The 22,411-nt window shown below is 42.1% G+C and overlaps 2 protein-coding genes and 1 pseudogene across 5 annotated transcripts; 1 reads left to right on the forward strand and 2 right to left on the reverse strand.

Annotated features, from left to right (window-relative positions):
* Window positions 1-5,494: 5,494 nt before the first annotated feature.
* On the reverse strand, window positions 5,495-15,310 carry LOC114783497 (palmitoyltransferase ZDHHC16A-like). 4 transcript variants are annotated; one of them, XM_028968951.1, is made up of 11 exons: window positions 15,271-15,310; window positions 11,104-11,332; window positions 10,233-10,427; window positions 9,816-9,904; window positions 9,697-9,725; window positions 9,488-9,621; window positions 9,124-9,219; window positions 8,370-8,455; window positions 7,926-8,049; window positions 7,763-7,833; window positions 5,495-6,646 (listed from the first exon to the last, which is right to left on the reverse strand). In XM_028968951.1, the coding sequence occupies exons 2-11, from the start codon at window positions 11,329-11,331 to the stop codon at window positions 6,544-6,546; spliced, it is 1,155 nt and encodes a 384-aa protein (XP_028824784.1). In that variant the 5' UTR covers window position 11,332; window positions 15,271-15,310; the 3' UTR covers window positions 5,495-6,543. The 4 variants fall into 4 exon arrangements, with proteins under 4 accessions (XP_028824784.1, XP_028824785.1, XP_028824787.1 ...); XM_028968952.1 differs by lacking the exon at window positions 15,271-15,310 and adding an exon at window positions 14,841-14,911; XM_028968954.1 differs by lacking the exon at window positions 15,271-15,310 and adding an exon at window positions 14,224-14,379.
* On the forward strand, window positions 13,848-16,945 carry LOC114783483 (histidine protein methyltransferase 1 homolog; annotated as a pseudogene).
* A 767-nt stretch (window positions 16,946-17,712) lies between these two features.
* Window positions 17,713-21,271, reverse strand: LOC114783496 (phosphoglycerate mutase 1-like). Its single transcript, XM_028968950.1, has 4 exons — window positions 21,031-21,271; window positions 20,096-20,370; window positions 18,639-18,819; window positions 17,713-18,358 (listed from the first exon to the last, which is right to left on the reverse strand). The coding sequence occupies exons 1-4, from the start codon at window positions 21,167-21,169 to the stop codon at window positions 18,189-18,191; spliced, it is 765 nt and encodes a 254-aa protein (XP_028824783.1). The 5' UTR covers window positions 21,170-21,271; the 3' UTR covers window positions 17,713-18,188.
* Between the last annotated feature and the right edge of the window lie 1,140 nt (window positions 21,272-22,411).

A 22,411-nucleotide genomic window follows, 5' to 3' on the forward strand; every position in this document is an offset into this window, starting at 1 on the left:
AATAAAAAATAAAGCATAACTCGTATCCAGTGAATTTGGCTGGGAGGTTTCGAGGATTTCCAGTTTGTTGTAATTAGTCTTCTTGCCAGTAAGGTAGAGAAGGCCAGCATGTCCCTTTGATGAACAGATAATGAAGAAGGTGAGGAGAAAACTCCAAACAATGCCCCAAGTGGGTTGGGCTCTATTCTTTTCCCCATAAATTCTGACAACATGTCAAATATTTCAGTCCAGTACTGGTGTATAGAAGGGCAAAGCCAGAACATATGAATAATATTGGCAGGGGACTGCTGACATCGGTCACACAAAGGACTGACGCCCTCATAGATTTGTGATAACCGCACCTTAGTGTAATATGAACGGTGTAAGATTTTAAACTCTATGAGGCCAAGTCTAGCGCAAATAGATGATCCATAAACTCGCAGCAAAACCTCCTCCCAAATTAGGAATTTCCTGTCTTAAATCCTTTTCCCAAAGTGTCTTCAGAGGGGTTAGTGAATTAGCACATATATTAAAAATCTGATTATAAGTATATGAAACCGAACCTTTCAGAAATGGAATTAATTTAAGAAGGTCATCTAAAACAGAGTCTGGGGGTAAATTGGGAAATGTGGGAAAGGTATGATGAGCAAAGCTACACACCTGCAAGTATCTAAAGAAATGATGTTGAGGAAGAGAATATTTATGAAGCAGTTGTGAGAAAGAGGCAAAGACATTGTCTATGTATAGGTCTTTAAAACAGTGAATTCCAGCTTTTGACCACATAGAGAACAGATCATCAACCAGAGATGGAGGGAACTGGTGATTTGCCGCCAGTGGGGCATAGGTGGAAGAAGTTTGTAACCCAAAGTACAGTTTAAACTGCACCCAAATTCTGAGAGTAGTTCTAACAATCCTATTTTTAGTATAAGGCAAAGTGGAAGACAGAATAGCAGAGTGCACTAAAGCTCTCAGAGATGTAGGTTTGACCGAATTTGCTTCTATTGCCAACCAATTGATTTGAGCATCTGATGGTTCAGACTGAAGCCAGTATTTGAGGATCCTAATATTAGATGCCCAATAATAAAACCTAAAATGTGGTAAGGCTAACCCACCCAGTTTTCTTGGTCTTTTTAAGTATTGTTTGCGTATTCTTGTAACTTTCTTGTTCCAGTTAAACTCAGAGATCACAGTCAACTTTATGAAAAAATGACTGAGGCAGAAACATTGGTATTAGTGCTGCACGATTAATCTAATCGCAATCGCGATGTCAGTCTGTGCGATTACATGAACGCAAAAAGATGCTATTTAAATGATTAGAACATGGATTGGATCGGATATGTTGCTGATCCATTCTCTCAAAGTTGGCGAGCTGACTGAAATCTCACATCCCAGTGAGATGTGACGTGTTTGGTCACATGACTTTTGATTCGGAGACATATGGATAGACGCCGCATGACGCGCTGCATCATACATTAATGTCGCCGCCATATTGCGATAGGCTCTGTTGTGGCGTGAAGCATATACATGTCTATGGAGAGAAGTGCATATAAATGCCTCACTCTTGTGCTGCTTGGGGCTGTACAAACCGCTGTACACTGTACACGTCTGCTAAGTAAAGTGTTTAATTTCAAAGTGAAACATACAAACTACTTATAACAACTTGAAGTGTCCAGTGCTTTCAAAATACAATATTCTACAAAATTAAATAATCACAAAAAACTCTTTACATTACTGCAAATGTTATTTTCCTAATACTGCAGTTTAGTGGAAATAAATAAAATAAATAAAACAATAAATAAGAACTTACTCTTTCAATAAAGAAAACATTTTTGTCAAAAATAAAGGTACATTTTAAGAAAGACATACAACATACTTGCTACAGTTACTTGAAAAAGCAACTGGTGGATATAAATGGAATATATTAGTTTTTTCACATCTCAAGCTTATTGGAAATAACCAACTTAATCTCTAAGAAACGTTCCATGTATCTATTCACAGATTCTTTGCCAAAAAAACGAGCATGTCCACCTTATCTGGTTTCAGACAGGAGCGATGAGCTGACACTACATTACCACCAGTGCTAAAAGATCTCGCTGACGCAGAGCTGGTTTTTGTGCTAGTTTGCACAGCCTTGAGAAGTTTATTTTGTGGACCTTCCACCATTTCAATGAAACTGTTTGATCAAAGATACACTGACTGCTTGCCCTGATGTTGACTGTAGGATGACTGTCCCCTCAGAAGGAATCGTTAAACCTCCACTGTGTGTTTCATGTGAGAAAGTGCTGGATTGATCATATGATACCGGTTCAGCATGTTAGCAAACTAGCACGGCACACAACACAGGACAGCTTTCTCAAAATCTGTCGAACGACAAACCCTGGTAAGGCTAAACAACTGTTTTGATTATATTTGGCCATTATAAAATCCCATATTATAGTTTTTACATTTAACCAAATCGTTGTTTGGAGGCTGACTTGAACACAGGGATGCATAGCTTTGCTAGCTTAGCTAAGGTTAATTTGCAAACTAAGGTGAATTTCTTTAGGAAACCTTCAAAGTTTGAGAAAAGTTAACTAAACAGCTAAGAACAGTCTAAATAGTTAATGACTCTGTTTAGCCAAAACGTTGTTTGGAGGCTGACTTGAACACAGGAATGCATAGCTTCGCTAGCTTAGCCTAGCTTAACTAAGGTTAAGACTTATAAAACGGGATTTTATAATAGACAAAACAATTGTCCAGCCTTACTTATGAAATGTAATCCCCCGGGATCTGGTTAGAAGCGTACAGCGGTTTGTACAGCCCCAAGCAGCACAAGAGTGAGGCACTTTTCTCCATAGGCATGTATATGCTTCACTCCGATGCAGTACGATGCGGCTCGTCATGTGGCGTCTACCCGTATGTCTATGTGATTCGCGAATCTGAGGTCTCTATTGAACCGAATCGAAAGTCATGTGACCAAACATGTCACATTCGACTGAAGTGAGACTTCAGTCAGCTCGCAAACTTTGAGAGAATGAGTGATATGTTGCCGATTCAATCCATGTACTAATCATTTAAATTGCAGCTTTTTGCGTTCATGTAATCGCACAGACTGACATCGCAATTACGATTGCGATTAGATTAATCGTGGCGCTCAATCAGCAGTGGTAAGACCTGCATTATAAGCAGGGTACCGAGCGTTCACTGCAGCACAGCTCGATCGTCTTACCAGTGTATATAACTTCAACTTTGAAACGGATGTAGTATGCAATTAATGAGTATGCCAAAGTAGACTTAGCGTTGCGTTACAATGTTTTTTGATCAGTACATAGTGTGTACTGTGGTGAGACCTGCATTATAAGAGGTTGAGGTGTTTACTGCAGCGTGGATCGATCTCTCCTTGACTTTGTAGTCTGTGATGGTGTGAACTTTGTGCCACGTGCTGTGTGAGTTGTTACGGTGGAAGTAAGAGTTATCATACTCGCTGTACCGCTACCAGAGTTTTGCCTGTCACCACGCGTTGGATACCATAGGAAGCCACTTAGTTGGTGCTCATGTAGCCATTGGTGGGACCAGTGTTAATGAGCAGCATCCATGCATTCAGTGTTTCTAATGCACACAACACTTCATTGAGCTCAGACAAATCCATACCTGTGAATGCGTGAGGAGGGATGCTGATCAACGTGGTGATGACTGAGGTAAACTCAAGCAGCAGGTTAAATGGATGCCACTTAATGCTCAGATGTTCCAGATGCAGTGAGTAGCAGAGAAAGAGATTTGAAATGCTCTGAGTACATCCCTCTTTTTGTTGACCATGAAACAGACATCCCCCAGTCTTTAGTTTTGTTAGTCTGTAGGTAGAACCTGTCATTTGGTTGACCTCTAAATGGGTATAGTATGCAATAAGTTCATCGGTGAAAGCAGAGTCGGCGCTCACCGTTGCGATGTCCTTGTAGTCTGTGAGTTGCCTCGGTGGAAGTGAGAGTTTTCACGCTCTCAGAAAAACTACTGGTGTTTCGTGTATCTCAATGTGTATCTGATGTCATAGGACGCTGCTTTGTAGGTGCTCATATCGCTGGTGGTGAGACCAACGTCCAAACAGCGGTCCGGGGGTTCACTGCAGCGCGGATCGATCATCCAGCCTTTTCTCTAGTGACTAAACATTAGTGCAGTGTGATGCACTTGTCTTGTTTCAGTGCATGTAGAGTATAGCTATATACACTGTATATTGTACATACTAAATTGTATATACTGTATACTCTATATAGTACCTAGTGTGTTTTTTAGTGCGTAGCTTTCTTATAGTGTTTTTCAGGGACAATGTGTTTGAAAAGCACACACAATGCCATCTGGACCTGCTGCCATCTTCACTTCTTGCAGTGCCATGCATACTTCGTGCTCCCCAATGCAGATAACTTGTTTGTCACTGATCTTGTTTGTCACCATCTTCCATTGTTAGAAGCTGTGCCTAGTGAACCTCTAATCAGAAGTAGTACCTTGGTGAAAGCTACACTCACTGTCGCAATGTTCTTGACTTCGTGCAACAGGCAGTTCGTCCACGAAGGTGATGGTTTGAGGTGACAGGAGGGGTTCAATAGGAATCCGCTGTTGTTGTATGAAGGCGTGATCGATGAAGTTTTCTGCCGCGATGGAGTAGCACAATAAGTTTGGGGGGGGGTCCGGTGTCCGGCGGTAATTAGAGTGGTGGTTCTAGGATGAGGCAACAGGTGGCAGTCGATCCGGCGCGCCAGCTGAATGAGGGCTTTATAGGTGGCAGATTCTTGGAGCCAGACCATTGTAAAAGATCATTCAGAGGGTGTGGCCGTCCAGAGGTGTTTTAGTGGCCAGGGTCCGAAATTTGACCAATGTGGAACATGTCAGCCATTTAATAAGAGTGTGCAGATTTTTTTCGGGTTCTTTTAGTGGATTGGTTTGGGAGGATGTCTGGTGGTGTGGCCGGCAAGGGGGTGTAGTTTGCAGGCAAAAAACTACTGCACCTAAACCAGACTGTAACATTAAACCCACTTTCCAACTTTAACATAATTTTTTAAGTGTGTATTGGAATTGGTTTAGACAATAGGGATGCGTAGACACAACCCCTGGGATCCAGGTACACATTCAGTGGTGTCAGGAGGGACTGGTTCGCATGAGACTGCCATAATGGGCACACCCATAAGCATATCACCCAGCAGACACTCAACACAGGTCCTTGCAGCTCCATGGAATCATCTGCTGCCTGATGATGCTGAAATTCCTCACCCTCATGGCTTGCAAAATGGGCAGATATAAATTAGTGAGAGACAGTTTGAGTGTGAAGGGCATGATAGGTAGGAATGTCTTTTATCTGTTGTCTAAAGGGTTGGGTTTTGGACAGTGGGTTGTGTGTGAGCACGTGTGTGTGTGTGTGTATTAAGCCTGATTTAGCAGATTATGCACTCATATAGTAAATCTATGGAGCTGGATGACACGCTGACGCAAGTACGTAGTTTAATTCTGATCATGTGATCTTTTTTTAAAAAAAAACTTGTCCAAATAATAATATTAAAACAGTCTTCCAGTATTTATTTTACTGTTTTTTTTAATATAAAGTTGTCTTGCATCAGCAAATAAAGTCTTCCCAAAACCATGTGAACAGCTGGTTATGCCAAGAAGAGAGTTCTTCTTTCAGATGCTCCCGTCCCATCAATGCTCCATCTCCAGCTTCTTTGTCAGGTTGGCCTTTCTCATCTTTGTCTTCTTCTCCCCATGTACCATACATGCCTCCTATGCACATAACAATCTCCCCATCCACCAGCTAATGTATGGTACCTTGGTTCACAAACTACTGCTGGGTGAGCTTGCAGAGATAAATATTTGTTGGACCACTGAGTTACTGATGCTGCAGTCATTTCATCTCACCAAAGCATTATTAAATCTTCCACTTCTCTCTTGGAAACACTCTTCAATGACTAAAGAACAGAAAAAAACAAAGGAGCAACAATAACCACAATTTTGTGTAGCAAATGTTACAAATGTGATTCCACCACTCTTTACATGAAATTGTGTAGTCACATCACCAGCTGTCCCATTTACATGAATATAGTTAACTCATAAATTACTATTTTGTAGAACACCACCCCAGTGTCTTCTACTTCAGCCTTAGTGAAAGTATTACTTTCATAATAGAAAGTTGCATACGTTCGTCCATTGACATGAAACTAACTTTGAACTGTAGTCATTATAATTATAAATTGTTGAATAAATAAACAGAAATTTGAAAATGTCCATGGGCCTGTGCTTCATAATGTTAGTAGATATGATGTAGAAGAACATCTGATTTTCTTTGTCTACCACTCATGGAGGGGCAGGACATGCAGCTGTCCACATCGCCAAAGCTCACCCTGAATCCAATCCAAAGGATACAACATGTATGACACTTTAAAATAAATACGTTAAAAGTGGGAAAATATATGTCCATTTTGGACAGCAAGTCAGTAGGCTCAATGTGCCAGAGTTCTCCCACAATCCTCTGTAGCCAGGCGTTGTCCAAAATGGTGTCCTGGCTGGGGAGGGGCATGGCTCCTTTCACCTGTGTTCAGGGTGGGCTCACACAGGCATGATGTCTTTCTGGTGAGGATAGATGTCCCACGTAAGCCCGTCCCCATAGGGGGCATGGCTAGAAGGCAGGAGAACTCGAGTCAGCCAATGACTGTTAGGAAATAAAGAATTGTTTATCTTTAAAATGTGTTTTAACAGTAATGAGTAGTAAAATGAGACAGACTTGAGTACAGCTGGACTTCAAACCAGCATGACTATGCCACATTTCCAATTTTGAAAATGGTCTCCCTTTCTCAAGACTAATTAAAACAAGATCATATTTGACACCATGTACTGGTATTAAGTTTAAAAAAAAAACATTAAGAAAGACACTGTGGCTTTTCCCGACATAATTTGAGAGGGTGCCTAAATAAATAAACCAAGATCTTTATCTTCCTCCACTTATTTGGGTCCGGGTCGCGGGGGCAGCATCCCAAGTAGGGAAACCCACACAGCCCTCTTGCCAGTCACCTCCACCAGCTTCTCCGGCAGGACCCAATGGCGTTCCCAGACCAGACTGGAGATATAATTTCTCCAGCATATCCTGGGTCGACCCGGGGGCCTCCTCCCAGCAGGACATGCCCGAAACACCTCCCCAGGGAGGCATCCAGGAGGCATCCTGATAAGATTCCTGAACCACCTATCGATATGGAGGAATGTCCAAGCTCCTCACCGTATCTCTAAGGCTGCCCCCGGCCACCCTACAGAATAAACTCATTTCGGGTGCTTGGATCCGTGATCTCGTTCTTTCGGTCATTACCCAAATCTCATGACCATAGGTGAGGATTGGCACGTAGATTGAACGGGGAAATCAAGACCCTTGCTTTCTGGCTCAGCTACCTCTTCACCACGACAGATCGGTTCAGCATCCGCATCACGAAGTTGGCAAGCCACCCTTTTTTTTGGTCGAGAACCAATATCCCGAAGAAAATACCTACAGGCACAATACATACAGGACTAGGGATGCCAATGATGCCTTGGGTTGGTTGATATGGCATACGATGCAATACCAATGCAACAATGTAGTATACCGGCTGCATGCAATGTGCACCATATTCAAAAGCATGGAGGTGTTGGTTCAGATCTAAACCCAAGAACCTGGGTTTAGGGACCTGAACCAAATCAAGCCACAACCAGAAACGATGGCACTAGGATTCTATTTGATTCATGCCTCAGTTTTTCACATCTGTACTATCTGTATTATCATGAAATGTTTCCGGAAACCTACCTTGTCTTTTCTACCCCAAAGAAAATCTTCCAGTTGTTCAGTCTTCCATAGTTAAATGGATTCCTGTACACCTTCAAGAAGATAAGGTTTTAATCACACAGCATGGGTGGTTCACTTTTCTCTGTAATAGGGCTACTGCCCAAGGTTCTACCCTGACTCTTACCTTGCCGTGCTTGGCTAAGCGTTTGGCCTCCTTTTTGTTGATGTGTCTCTCAATGCTGGTCTCGCCGCGGGAGATGAGCATGGCATGCCACAGCGTCAGACCACCCAGGGCCACTGCCACTGTACTGCATGGGAGAGAAGAGCTATTAACTGCAAATTTAGAGCTCAGAACATGCCTTCCCAGGCCTGTGGATACTTATCTATATTTCGTGTCATAAAAGGAAGCACAATCAGACTGAACTCTATATGTCTGGAGATCAAGGCCAACTTTATTATATTAGTCAACCACAAGTAGACGCTGGCTCAGATGATGGCTATGTTAACAAAGTGAATTCAAGTGGGATAAGAGAATTTTACTGGTCCACCTTAAAAAGTACATAGATCTTCTGAACATATTCAAACTTCTGAACATATTCTGTACAGCAAAATCAAGTTTTTAGTTTACCTTGTGAGAACCCACATGTAGATGATGCTCTTGTGGAACATTTTGTCCTTGAAGGTGTAGGGAGGTGGAGGGGTATTGTATGAGCTCTGGTTCATGGAAAAGAAAAGAGGTTTATTGTTGCTTGTGAGGACATGAACCAGTGTAGTCACTAAAATAACAGGTTCAGGTGGGTACCAGAAGGTTTTTAAGATCCATCCTCTAGGAAATATAAAGTGGTGGCAGCAACAACAATAGTGAGATTTAAAAGATGCACAATTACAAATCTGTAACCCTGAAAGACCCATGCTGTAACATCTCCAGTCTGCTTTGCTCCAGTAAATGTAGATGGACATTCCATTTAGTATCATAATCTTTCACACCATGCTCAATGTGGTGCTCACAATTGTGTTGGTTCAACAAATTTCTCTTGGTCACAAAAGGTTGTCACTTTGGGAAGGTTTTCACATGCCAGTCTTAGATGGACTACAATATATATACCATATAGTATTTAAAAAATCTGCTAAATGATTATCAAATGGGTGACTTATGAAATATTCATACTGTGTAAAGCCATCCCTGTCTAAAGCAGGGGGTCACCAACCCTGATCCTGCACAGCTTTGATCTTTCAATCTTCCACCCCACCTGATTCAAGAATGTGATGATAATGAGTACAGAAGTTGAATCAAGCGAGTTAAATTAAGGTAATCACAAAAATGTGCAGGACAAGTGGCCTCCAGGATCCGCGTTGGTGACCCCTGGTCTAAAGCATTCTACCTTCTTGGTCATGGCCTCTGGAGGCACAATGCCAATGAGCAGTCCCACCCCTTTCACCGGGACACCCGGCTGCTCCACCTCCAGATGCTTGAAGTGCTGATCGGGGAGAAAGAGAGTGAGCACGGTCAGAAGAACCCGGTCCAGGCCTGTTCAGTCGCGGGGCGGGGGTTGCGGCGTGCACATTCAGTACACAGGGACGGATGGCGGGTGGAGTCGGCGAGTGACACAGGGAAGGAGGACGTCACTGAGGTCTACAGTACCAAACTAAGCATGCAGATGGGGGTGGAGGCTGAAAGGAGGATCTGTGCGTTCTTCATACTTATAGACACATGCTGAGAGGGGGAAGAATATCTGGTTCTGGTACCTCGATAGCGTGGTAGGCATTAATGAAGAGGGTTCGGCCACTTATGCTGCAGTACATACAACCCAGCGTCATGAAGAGGCAGAATGAGAAGAAGTAGCGATGGTTAAAATGACCCACACAGTTATTCAGCCATGCTGCACACTAGTTAAGGAGAACAAACTGGAGGTGAAGTTTTGAAAAACAAAAACCCACACCAGTGAAAAGGATACGGCAGTGGTGGTCCATTTTCAGTATACACCTACATGGAGAAAGGAAAGAAGAGAAAGGCTCTGATATCCAGGCTGTGTGGAAAATATTTAGAGAAAAGTGTAAAAAGTGAGGTCTGTACGTGTTGCAGATCCCGCAGTGGTGTGTTCGGGCCGGTTTAGGAATGATGCACTTTTTGCAGACGGACACAAACGGAATGTCTGGCTTCATCTGTTTGAAAGAAAACAACAAAAAAAAAAAAAAAAAAGACAACGAGTTACTAACAGAATGTTGCTATATAGAGAATCTAGAGAATATACGTTGCTGTGTGACGCACCCAAGTAAAACAAATAAAAAATTACATTTATGGCATTTATCAGACACCCTTATTCAGAGCGCATTACATTCAGTAGTTACAGGGACAGCGTCTTGCTCAGGGACACAATGGTAGTAAATGGGGTTTGAACCTGGGTCTTTTGGTTCATAGGCTGGGTCTTTTGGTTTATACCACCCCAAATGAATGCCCAAACCTTGCATACATTTCTTTCTGGCAGCGCACCTTAGGAGGGTACCCTGGGGATGTTTTGGTAGCTTTGTAGTAATGGAAGATGATCATGATCAGGTTCCAGTGGCCGTAGCAGATATGCCAAACAATCCAGAAGGGAGGGTAGGTGTTCAGCACCAGAGGCAGCAGGCAGAAGTAGGAGATGATCAGGATGGAACTCGTCAGCGCCACCACCAGGAACACAAAGACCTGCAGAGGCAGACGAGTAAAACACAATCATGTGACTCAAAGTACCATAGACCTCTCTATAGACCTCTCTGCTTAAATTCTAGTGAGGACATACCAAACATACTTAATTACCATAAGTTCATCATTAACCCTTAAGAGACCCTTTAATATCCTGACATATTTGTCTGTAAGGCCAAGTCAATCTTTCAGAACTTCTTCAGCCTGAAACATACATATTCATAATGTTTTAGAGTTTTCAACGCTTTAGAGGTCAGTATGGTTACAGAACTCAAAAATGTTTTAGATTATTATATAGGAACAATAAACTAGTTATTTAATTTAACACACTAAATATTTCAGTAGGAAAGGAACCCTTACATAAATGTTTAATTGTTTCATTTTAGCTGCTTTGGTAAAAATGTGAAATTTATCCTTAAAATTAAGGATAAATATTGTAATATAATTTAATGGTTTTTAGTGGGACATTTTTTGTCCAAGCCTTAGTTTCCATGTGCAAATTTTTGAAGAACAAATTGGTGTAGATGTGAAACAGAATGCAAGTTCAACATTAGCCTTGGTCTCCAATGAGCACAAAAAAAAAAAAAAAAACACACACACACAAAAATAAAACATGGCTGGTTTAAACATTTTTTTCCCCGTACAAACAATTCAAAGAAACAGGAGAGAAACAACTCACCATGCCGAACCAGCGGGTGAGAATGTCCACCATCCAGAAGATGGGCTCCAAAAGCGAGTCGCTCACCACGTCGCAGTTGGTGAGCGAGTTGTAAAAGAGGGAGCGCCACAGCAGCTGGGCGTAGGCCCACCTCTCCCTCACGCACTTGGGCAGTCGGTTTCGAGCGCGTCTGGAGCAAACGCGCAACCACCTCAGCAAGAGGTGCCCGACACCGAGGCATGGCCGCATTCTGCGAACACACACAAACACGCAGAAATGCAATGTGATTAACAAACAGGCAGCAACAGCAAATGCCACAAGGGACATTATCTTTTTTTTTTTTTTTTAGTCAAATGTCCAGGGGTTTTGCACAAAATGTTAAACAATTCTGCAGTGAAGGGGATTTGTTGCATTAAATGTGTAATTTTGTTATGCACATTTAAGGGTCCATTGTCCATTATGGGGCAGTTGTGGTCTAGCGGGTAAGGAAGTGGACACCTAATTGGAATTTGGCAGGTTCAATGGCACCTTGCAAGACGCCAAGGTGCCACTGGGCAAAGTACCATCCCCACACAATGCTCCCCATTTGCCTTTCATGGCTGCCAACCGCTCACTAAGAGTGATGGGTTAAATGCAGAGGACACACTGGCATTGTGATACACTGCAGCACAGTGAAGTGATTTCGCTTCACTTTCACTTGTTATCCTAAACGCAGACTGAAAAATTCATCTGCAGACATTTATTACTGAAATGCAATACGGTCTAAATAAAAAACTGACTATGATTTATTTAACTGGAATTTCGTAATATTGTGAGTTTTGTTTATCAGTCCATCTATCTCTTACATAATTCATTGCAAATGTACTGACATACCAGTCCCAGGGGCAACAGTCTTTTTATTCTACTACCATTGTTCGATCAAAGGCCTTCCAAATAAGATAGTGGAGAGGAAAATGTATTATTATTATAATAATTATACATACAAAGACAATGGTTAAAAATTTTAAAGGCCATCTGGGCAACTAGTTCCAGATATTTTGCCCTAAATAAGCATGACAAAAAGTATGTTAACCCTGAAACATGTTTTACTGTGTGTTCAAATAACTGGCTGAAACCCAGAAGGATTTAATCCATTTTACAGGAGTACAAAAAAAAGGACTTAAATCTTTTATAAGAATAATAATGATTTTTGAATGATAATGCATTTGTCATTTTAGCAGTGGAAAGAGCTTTCATCTGATCCATATCTATTTTGATACCTCCATTTGTCTTAAAATGGACCCAATTCCTTACCTACTAGGCCACCACTTCCTAGTGGGTGTCTAGTCTTAGTGAATTTTATTATTTTTCTCTCCTTTTACAATAAGCAATCAAAACTAAAGAACATTAAATAGGGTATTACGGTTTTAAATAAGATTCCTGCATGATGAGTAAAAAAAAAAATCATCTATGCCTACATAGAACAGTTAAAATGGTACTTACTTTATTTCATATATCACACACACACACACACACACACACACACACACACACACACTAGCAGTCAAACGTTTGGATGCACCTACTCATTCATGGGTTTTGCTTTTTTTAGATTAAGGACAAGGCTGAAGACACAGGACTATGAAATAACACACGTGAGGTTATGTATTAGACTAAAACAATAACAAAAAAAGTAAAAAGTTGAGTCTCTCCAAAGCAGGAGATGATGAACGGACACTGTTTCCAACAGTCCTGATGGTTTATGCTGAACACTTTCTCATCATTCTCTCATGATGATAATGAGCATCTCATGAAGCAGTTATTAATGATGACTAAATTATGGTGACTTTGAAAAAAACAAATTCATCAAGCATTCTTCACTTTCTCAATTTACAAAAAATACTAAATATGTTTCTTGCAATGGATTCTTCAAAATGACACTCATCTCCATAGAATAAGTGGGTCCAAACTTTTGACTTCTGGTAGTACACACTATACACACGCGCCAAAATGTTGTGCAAAACAAAGTATATATTGTTGTATATGTGTTGTATATTTTATATGTATAGAGTGCAGTGGTGGCCCTAGCGGCTAAGGAAATGGACCCCTAACAGATGGTTGACTGTTTAATATCAGAACTGTTAAGGTTCCCCTGAGCAAAGCACCGTCCCCCCACACACGGGCACAAAGACCACTAAGTCACAGGTTCAAACGCTACTTACTACCACTGTGTGTCTGAGCACAACTCTTAATCCTGAGTGTCTCCAGTGGGATTGTCCCTGTAACTACTGATTGTAAGTCCCTGACTTTAAGCGCCTGATAAATGCTGTGTAAATATAATATAGTGTAAATATAATGAAGATTTTATTATATATATGTATGTATCCGTGTGTATGTATATATAATGTAATTATATTTTCCAGGTTCACCAAAGTGATTAGCCCTGATAAATTACAGAGAGACGGCTGATCCACAGCAACAATCGTCTCCTCAGCTCTTGTCCCTTGCATCACACCCATAAACCAATTATGCCGCTGGAGCCTGTGATCCACATAAGCTGCTCAGGGGCAGGTGATGCCAGCAGAGCAGCACCAAGACGCACAACGTGCCCCCAAGGTGGCTTTAATTCAGGGTGTTGGAACCATTCATATTAAAATATTAACCTAGGATATCTGTGCAGAAAAGAACCTTACAACTCATGCAGATTTTTCATGGAGTTTCAATTATGTGCAAAATAACATACACGGATAGTAAAATTGTCAACCCTGATTAATGCACTGAGTGAAATGGGGTATGAATATGGTAGCTACAACATTTTGTCTGATCACCTGATATCCAACTTATTTAATATTAAATCCTGCTTTCTCAGAACCACTAGCGATGTGGCAGTAATTTGTCCCGTTTTTGCCCCATTTGTCACACACTCTGTGTACCTGTATGTGGCTGGGATGACAAAATTACTTGTGAATCTTGAATCAATTTCTATGGTGAGTCAATACTGGAACTTTATGAATGGGCAAATAGAGATAAAAACAGTTTATGAATGACTGCCCGTTATGCCCGTTGTGTGTCTATGGAAATATTAATGTTATTACTTCTAAAAGAAATGAACAGTTTGTTACAAAGATGCATATAATAGAGTGCCCATAAAAATTCTCTGACCTTCTTTTGGCCTTTTTGTTCTCCTGGGTCTGGATTTATGCACTGATGCAATACCTGATATTCCAGTCATGTTGACAGCAGATCAGCAGGAGAGGGAACCAGACCCCAATGGAGGCAAAATAATTTCATCTCACTGTGAAGGACTATATGTAAAGCAAAATAATCATAATGCGATCTACTTATACAAACTAACTTAATCCGGGCGGAAGCAGTGAAAGCTGAGGAACACACACGGCCGGGGCACTTTTCTAAATGGCACTCAGCGGGTTTAGTTGGGATCTTAAATCTGCTTCAGAGGGGCTTCGGTCAGGCGCAGTGTAAATCCAATACTAAGTGCATCTAGAATTTAGGATTACTTACTTACTTAGTGCCTGATACACACACACACACACACACACACACACACACACCGCTATTGCATCCACGCATCAATCATTAGAAACACCGAATGTTTTAAGGGTGTGGTCGGGTAACGCCTACTAAAAGGAGAGACCTGGGCTCTTTTTTTGAAAGTCGAACAGTAGATCAGATTGAAAAGGCCACGTGACCACACAGTACAACCCAGGTACGCGAAGCAGAAGTGGGTACGCAAAGAAGTAAATAATACTTAAACTGACAACGATTTCCCACATATGCGCAGCGATCCTGTCCAACAGCATTCCAAGCACCAGTGGAACAATTGGGCAGGCGGCCCAGCCCTGCCCGCACCTGATAGCGGCAACACCATCCCTTACTCACCCCCATCATCCAAAAACATTTCATCGCCACGCAGCGCGGGCAGATCAGCAGATTAAGACGGGGGTTTCACCCCCTCCGACAGATGAGCAAACAATAAAACCAACGACGAGCAGATGTTGCTAAAAGGAAATAAATAGCGAAAAAAATAACATACGCGTTTGGGAATAATAAACAAGTAACAATTCAATTGCGGTACGGATGATTTCCTAATAAAATAATAAAACCTGTAAAGGATCAAACATCATGTATTTGGATCAGCGAAAGTGCATCTGGGTTTAAGCAGCACGCCGATTCGGGGTATTTACTCACGTCGGGTCCGCTCGGGTCCAAACCGCTCGATTCGCTGCCCCTCAGCCTCATATATCCGATAGATAGTGTATAATGGGGACTGACTGCGGAGACAAATCATTGATACAGTTGCGCCTTTCAGGCTTTAGATTCTCCTTGTAGTGCGCATGTCCTACTACTCGGCGACGTGCATCATGGGAATTGAAGTGTGTAAGGGAATTTAAAGCCAACCGATTCATTTTTGTTTATCATTCAAAACTATTTAATTAATCCATAATTATTATGCTGTCGTGAGTTGATTTTTTTTTCAGAAAATATCCACTACAAAACCCTAATATATAGATGAATAGCGCCGCAAAGTGTTCTGGGAAACGTAGTTCACTCTTCCTCGTGAACAGCGTGTCAACGCGTGCTAGCATATCTGTTTACATTGTTGAACCTTATGGCTTTTCAGCTTCAATTTCACGATCCAGGCAGAGACGGGAGAACTTCCTGGAGAAGAAGAAACCTTTGAAAAAGAAAACGGACATTCTACAAGAACTGTACGTGCCTCTGCCTTTAGCATTTACATCTAGCAGATGTTTACGGCATTTAGCGGTGTTTTCTGTCAGTTGGTATGAGGTTTAAATGTATTAAAAATGATCAAATGTAAAATCAGAATTAGTTTCATGGTTTTGCATGGTATATTAGTTTTTATTGGTCATGTTTTTAAAGGAGGAGCATGGCAGTGCACCGAAACAGCCCAAAGAAGCTAAAGAGCACGGTGCGCCACGTGACCCGGCCAGCCCTGCTCGCCAATGCCGTACCCGAGACCCTCTCCATCGGGGCGCTGCCGCCTCTCCGTCACCTAAACGAGTTCGTGTTCGAGCAGACCGCTCCGGAACGGGAGGACGACGAAGCCATCCTGTCGCAGACCATCGGCCAACACTCGGACCTCATATCCGGGGTGTACGAGGGCGGCCTGAAGGTCTGGGAGTGCACCTACGATCTCCTGGACTACCCTAGAGCAGGAGGGCGAGACCTTCTCTGGGAAGAGGGTGCTGGATTTGGGCTGTGGGGCCGGGCTCCTGGGTCTTTTGGCCCTGAAGAGAGGAGCTTCTCAGGTGCACTTCCAGGACTATAACAGCACAGTGATCGAGCAGCTGACTGTGCCCAACGTCCTCCTGAACTGTGACTATGATGATGATGATGACAGCGATGAAGAGAAGGATGGAAAGGATGGTAGTCCACCGAGCAAAAAGAGGGCAGTGGACCTTGCACCCCCCCCAGACATGGCCAGGTGTAGGTTCTTCTCTGGGTGACTGGACTTCTTTCCTGCCACTGTTGCTAAGTGAGAAACCACCTCCCAAATATGACATGATCCTCACTTCTGAGACCATCTACAACACATCATATTATAAGGCCTTGCATGATGTATTTGAACAACTGTTGGCAACAACGGTGTTGTTTATTTGTCCACCAAATCACACTATTTTGGGGTAGGTGGAGGACTACACCTGTTTGAGACGTTTTGTGGTCCAGAGGAACGTACTTAGAGGTGAACGACTGAAGGACATAGAGGACCGGACTCCAGAGGCACGTTGTGTCTCTGAGGTTCAAAAAAGCTGACGGTAATACAATCCACTGGATCGTTCTGTGGAAAGTGAAGAAACCAGGTGGGGTGGTGGAACATTGTGGGACAAGAACTGATGTGTAATAAATATTTTCATACCAATCAGAGACTTAAAAAATTTTTTTAAACACTGCTGGTATAAAAAAAAACAAAAAACTATAGGCTCCAGCCCACCGTGTGGCCCCGTGTCCCATGGACTCTGGCACCCATATGGAAAGTGAGTGAGTGAAGTACAACAGATCACTTGGTAGGATGAACTGAGAATGTAAATCCATTTAAATAAAATACTTAAAGACATGACACATGAAGAGAATTTGCTAATATCACATTTCCAGGAGCAGCTAAGCACTCATGTTTTTTCCAAAACTTTAAATGGGAAAAGCCAGTGTGAATGGCCGACTGCTTTCTCTTCTTCATTCTGGACAATTTTAGTCACAAGAGTAACCTCTTTTTATAAATCAGTGAACAACACTATCCAATCACTCAGATTATTAGTATTTTAACTCACAAATTCTGTCTAGTCATCTGTATCCGATTAACGATTGCAATTAAAATGAGGCCTAATGTGTTAGTGACGGAATGAACAAAGCCTGCTCTCTTCTGCTTTTTAATGGGAACTCTTCCAGTCCAGGATACAGTGGTACAACAGTGTAGAACACACACAGATTTCAGTCAGTAACTGGCAACAAGCTGCTACAGACACAAGCGGCCTTTTGCGCTGGTAAGATGAAGGACCATCAGAGACGGGAGGCACAGCAGCACGTCAAAAAAAAAAAAAAAAAGACGACACCAAGCTAGCAGGAACAGGGATGCCACTGATCGTAAAATTAATTAGAAGCAGAACACACAACCACATGGACAACATTGTTTATGGGAAACGAAGGACCAGCAGTGCTGAACAGAGGGAGAATAATCAGAATCCCGTTTAACACCATCCCTTTCAAAGTTTCCCTTTCAACTTCGTACATAAGATGCTGGCAAAATTGCGTACTAATTTGTGGCCATTTCTTTACATTCAGATTTTCTCCAGAGATAAATCGATATAACAAATAACACATTTCATTTCATTGTGGACTGACAAAATATGGAAATGAAATTAAAAAGTGCTCAGGGGAATGACTAGCATTTGTTAAATATTACACTGTGGTCCCGCACTACTTCACACAAGTTGGTCAATAAATACTCTTTATGTTACTCTAAATCAGAGCTTTACTCTCCATGCAGTGATAGAATATTCACACACCCAGACAAACACGCACACCACACACTCCGCAGTATCGAGGTTCAGGTGTTGGAAGGTGTTTGGAGCACCACCATGTGTCTAACTCTACTTCTTGGCCTTGCCCTGGGCCGCCACAGCCTCCATCGCCTTGCGCACAGTCTCCTCGTCGCCGAGGAACTGCATGGGCTTGATGGGTTTGAGGTTCTTGTCCAGCTCATACAGGATGGGAATGCCTGTGGGAAGGTTCAGCTCCATGATGGCCTCCTCAGACATGCCTGTAGGCAGAAGAGAGGCTGTAACTTGCACTTCATTTAATTTCACATGATTTAAGCGTAGGCACAGTTTAAGTTGCACAGTCCAGGATACATTTCATTGAGTGTTGTACCCTGTATGGGACAAATAAACTGAACCAGAATGAAGCGGGCATTATACTGGAATTAAATTTGATAAGACTATATTTAAGAGTAAAAAAAGACTAATTTACTGTAATTCAATTTAAGCTGAATTAAGAGCAGAGAAAGTATTCTTTAAAAAAACAAAACCAAAAAGTCGTACCCTCCAAGTGTTTGACGATGCCCCTCAGGCTGTTTCCATGGGCTGCAATGAGGACTCTCTTGCCCTCTTTGATCTGGGGCACAATCTCGTCGTTCCAGAATGGCAGCGCACGAGCAATAGTGTCTTTCAGGCTCTCACAAGATGGAAGCTGGTCCTCAGTCAGGTCAGAGTACCGGCGATCCTATAAAAAGAAATTATATTGAGTCAGGGTTGAAGAAATTATTTAAAAAAAAGTTTATATATTTATATATTAGTGATCCCATTTATTAATTTTTCTAGGAGTGCTGAGAAAGGGTCTACGTTTAGAAATACTGACTAAACAAAAAAAAAAAAAGAAAAAAAAAGAAAAAGATGTAATTCAGCCTAGCGGGTAACACATGCAGCTAGGAACCAGAAGATCACAAAGTCACAGGTTCACAAGTCTTACTACCACCGTGTCCCTGAGTGTCTCAAGGGGGACTGTCCCTGTAACTACTGATTGTAAGACACTCTGGGTAAGTGAATCAACTAAATGCTGTAAATGTAAAAACCTCTGAATTGGGCTGCCTGAGAACATGTAAACATATTTCAGCCATAGGTTCATATTATTCTGGGATCAATATCAGTCATTTGCATATTTAGGTAAAAAAAAACTGAAGATCTGTGCTAAATAATTGATTTATTATAGTCTTGCACTTTGGATTCTGCCCCTACACTTTTTACTACACATTAACCCTCATGTGGACTCAGAGACAGGAATGGATCTGGATCTGTGGGATGACATTACAATTCATAGGAGGGGAAAAAATATGCCTTCCATGAAAAGGCTCTTATACAATGATTATCAAATATCATTTTATTTTGCCAGGCCTATGCTAAATACTTAACCTCTGAACCCCTGACTTCATACCTTCAGGAAATGACAAATATGGAAATAGGGAGTAAAGTGAAGTGATTGTCACATGTGATACACAGCACACACAGTGAAATTTGTCCTCTGCATTTAACCAATCACCCTGAGTGAGCAGTGGACGGTGGCACCTCAGTGGCGCCTTGGCGGATCGGGATTCAAACCGGCAACCTTCTGATTACAGGGCCGCTTCCTTAACCGCTAGTCCACCTCAGTACATCAGTGAGGCACCCACAAAAGTGAAAGTGATTGTCATTGAGAAACCATCACCCTTGGTGAGCAGCCTTGACAGGCGCCCGGGGAGCCGCGTGTGGGGACGGTGCCTTGCTCAGTGGCACCTTGGCGAATCGGGAACCTTCTGATTATGAGTCTGTTTCCCTAGGCCACCTCTGCCCCACCACAGTTACAGGATCTGTCCAATCAAAAGCCTCAGACTTGTCCCAACCTCTTCAGGGTGGACCTATTTTTTATATAAAACCTTGCCAGACCTACAAATTCTATCTGCTGATCACAAGCTGTGTGTGTAGATGCAGGAAAGAAACGAGCTGGCTGTTCCGGAGTCATTCACCTTGCTGATGACACCATAATAGTCGTGGTCAGCATCCATGGGAGGCGGGGGGATGTCATAGGAGCGTCTCCAGATCTTAACCTGTGCCTCGCCATGCTTGGCGGCTGTCTCGGCTTTGTTCAGCCCGGTCAGGCCACCATAGTGGCGCTCGTTCAGACGCCACGTCCGGTGCACCGGTAGCCACATCTGATCTATCTCGTCCATTACGATCCAGAGGGTGCGGATCGCCCTCTTCAGCACGGACGTGTAACAGATGTCGAACTCATACCCAGCGTCTACAGCAGGAGAACAGTTACGTTCAGAACCAGCGTACATCAGGTGAGTGTCATTTTCATCTAATACAGTACTTTTGTTATCTGAAGTGTCATCAGAAAGATGTTTTGCAATCTGACCTACTGCCGGTCACTTAAAACAACTAAACAATCAAAATTTTCTGTTGAATTTTCAGGACATGCAAGATTTTGGGTTTAGCCAGTGCGCTAATTGCAAACTGTCTTTTTGGCAAAATTGAGTCATTTAGAACACACACTGAGTGATTCATTTAGGCATTTATCATCTTCCTTTTTACATCGAGCGCCACGTTTCTTCCTGCACGTTCGCATGATTAAAAAAAAAACGTACGTCTAGCGCGTCTGGCTTCTGATTGGTCCAGGGGCGTGACTAAAATGAACGACCACGCCCCGGTCATTCCAAACTACATTATATCTCACTGTTTTGTAGCAATAGTTTTCGAAAAAAGAAAAAGAGTAATTTGTTTAATTTGTTTAAAAATAGCTATTTTGGAACGGGATGATTGTCATTAAAATATATAACTTAATGAAAGCATAACACGCGAAACAGTGAAATAATTCATATTTATCTATTTCTGAACTATGTCGCAGAATACATTGACAATTTAATGGGGGACTGAGCAAGAAGGAAAAAAAATCAATCACCTTTCAGGGCCTGTCCACCTCTCTTCGCCTCCTGAGCCCCCGTTTCGCTCAAGTCCGCGTCAAACCAGCCACAGAAGCGGTTCTCCTGGTTCCAGCAGCTCTCGCCGTGGCGGATGAGGACCAGCTTGTACGCCGCCATTTTAAAAGGACAAGGGTTCCCGAGTCCGGTTTAGTAACGGCGCAAGAACGCTGAAGCGGACGCGGTGCTCATGCAGCAATGGTGAAACTGTGTGCTGCAGATTAGCGAGTGAACCGCCGGCTTCTGATTGGAGGGTTTTCATTATTCGTAACGCGTTAGGCCCCGCCCACAGCTCTATAAGCCAATAGAAGTCTGTGCCGAGCTGCCGTTCCAGGAAGTGGCTTCCTCTGCGTGACCTTCCTTGATCAAGACCACAAAGCATTCGCCGTTACACTTTATTACAAAACGTAATTATTAAGGAACATCATATTAAATATCCAGCTGCACAAATATTCACTAAACGTATACCAATGCTGATTAATGTTCTGACCTTAGGAAAAGTGAACATTTTTGGGTATGTTTGAAAGTAGAATTTCCCTACTAGACACAATTCTGCTGTTTAACAAGGTATTTATTTAGTTCAAAGATGTCATAAAGAGTACATAAAATATCTGTCCCATCATGCATCCTTCACAAATGTAAATGGCAAACAGAATTATAGTGCAATTGTCCAACAGGTAGTACTTTTATATTTGTATAAAAATTATGTACAGGTAGTATTTATGGCATTTATCGCTCATCTAAAGCAACTACAGGAAGAATCCTGAGCAACTCAGGATTATGTGTCTTGCTCAGGGTCTGTGACTTCTGGTTCACAAGTGAGCGTCACCTATTGCTATGCTAGTGAATGGCCTTATTGGCATCTTGCACTAGGGCCATCAGTGTTGGCCAATCACAGGAGAATTTGTAGACTTTGATCCGAGCTATTTGCTTCTGTCGATTTAGTTGCAGAGATGATCGCAGCCTTAACTGTGGCTGTGAAGTACAGAGCAGAAAGATTTGCCGCATTAAACATCAATTTAAATCATGTCAATGGTGGTTCATTTTACACTTCAAATTCTTTTCAAAACAGTAACTTGAAAACTTGTATTTCACATATATTCAACCTTTTTACAGAAAAGGTTCTGTCGGAGCATATCTCCACCTCACAGCGACAAGAAACTTTTATTCACTACTGTACTTAATAAATGTAAAAATATCAAAAGAGTTTTAATAGACAACAAAATACAATAAGAAATAGTCATTGACAAAGTTTGAAATAATGATGTAGTTGAAACCAAATCTACTGATGCGCTATATACTGTACTATAATGTTTCCAATAATGATCGAAGCTTTTAAAGTTGCTCTCTACATGTATGTAG

This window comes from Denticeps clupeoides, unplaced genomic scaffold, assembly GCF_900700375.1.
Source record: "Denticeps clupeoides unplaced genomic scaffold, fDenClu1.1, whole genome shotgun sequence".
NCBI lineage: Eukaryota > Metazoa > Chordata > Actinopteri > Clupeiformes > Denticipitidae > Denticeps > Denticeps clupeoides.

Excerpts from the sequence above, each read along its gene's own strand:
- LOC114783497 (XM_028968951.1), bottom strand. The coding sequence starts at position 11,331 with ATGCGGCCATGCCTCGGTGTCGGGCACCTCTTGCTGAGGTGGTTGCGC. Across the intron at positions 9,905-10,232 it reads CCCCAGGGTACCCTCCTAAG|ATGAAGCCAGACATTCCGTT; the intron begins GTGCGCTGCCAG and ends TCTTTCAAACAG. Across the intron at positions 9,220-9,487 it reads ATGCCTACCACGCTATCGAG|CACTTCAAGCATCTGGAGGT; the intron begins GTACCAGAACCA and ends CTCCCCGATCAG.
- LOC114783496 (XM_028968950.1), bottom strand. The coding sequence starts at position 21,169 with ATGGCGGCGTACAAGCTGGTCCTCATCCGCCACGGCGAGAGCTGCTGG. Across the intron at positions 18,820-20,095 it reads ATTATGGTGTCATCAGCAAG|GATCGCCGGTACTCTGACCT; the intron begins GTGAATGACTCC and ends TTCTTTTTATAG. Across the intron at positions 18,359-18,638 it reads CATCGTCAAACACTTGGAGG|GCATGTCTGAGGAGGCCATC; the intron begins GTACGACTTTTT and ends TTCTGCCTACAG.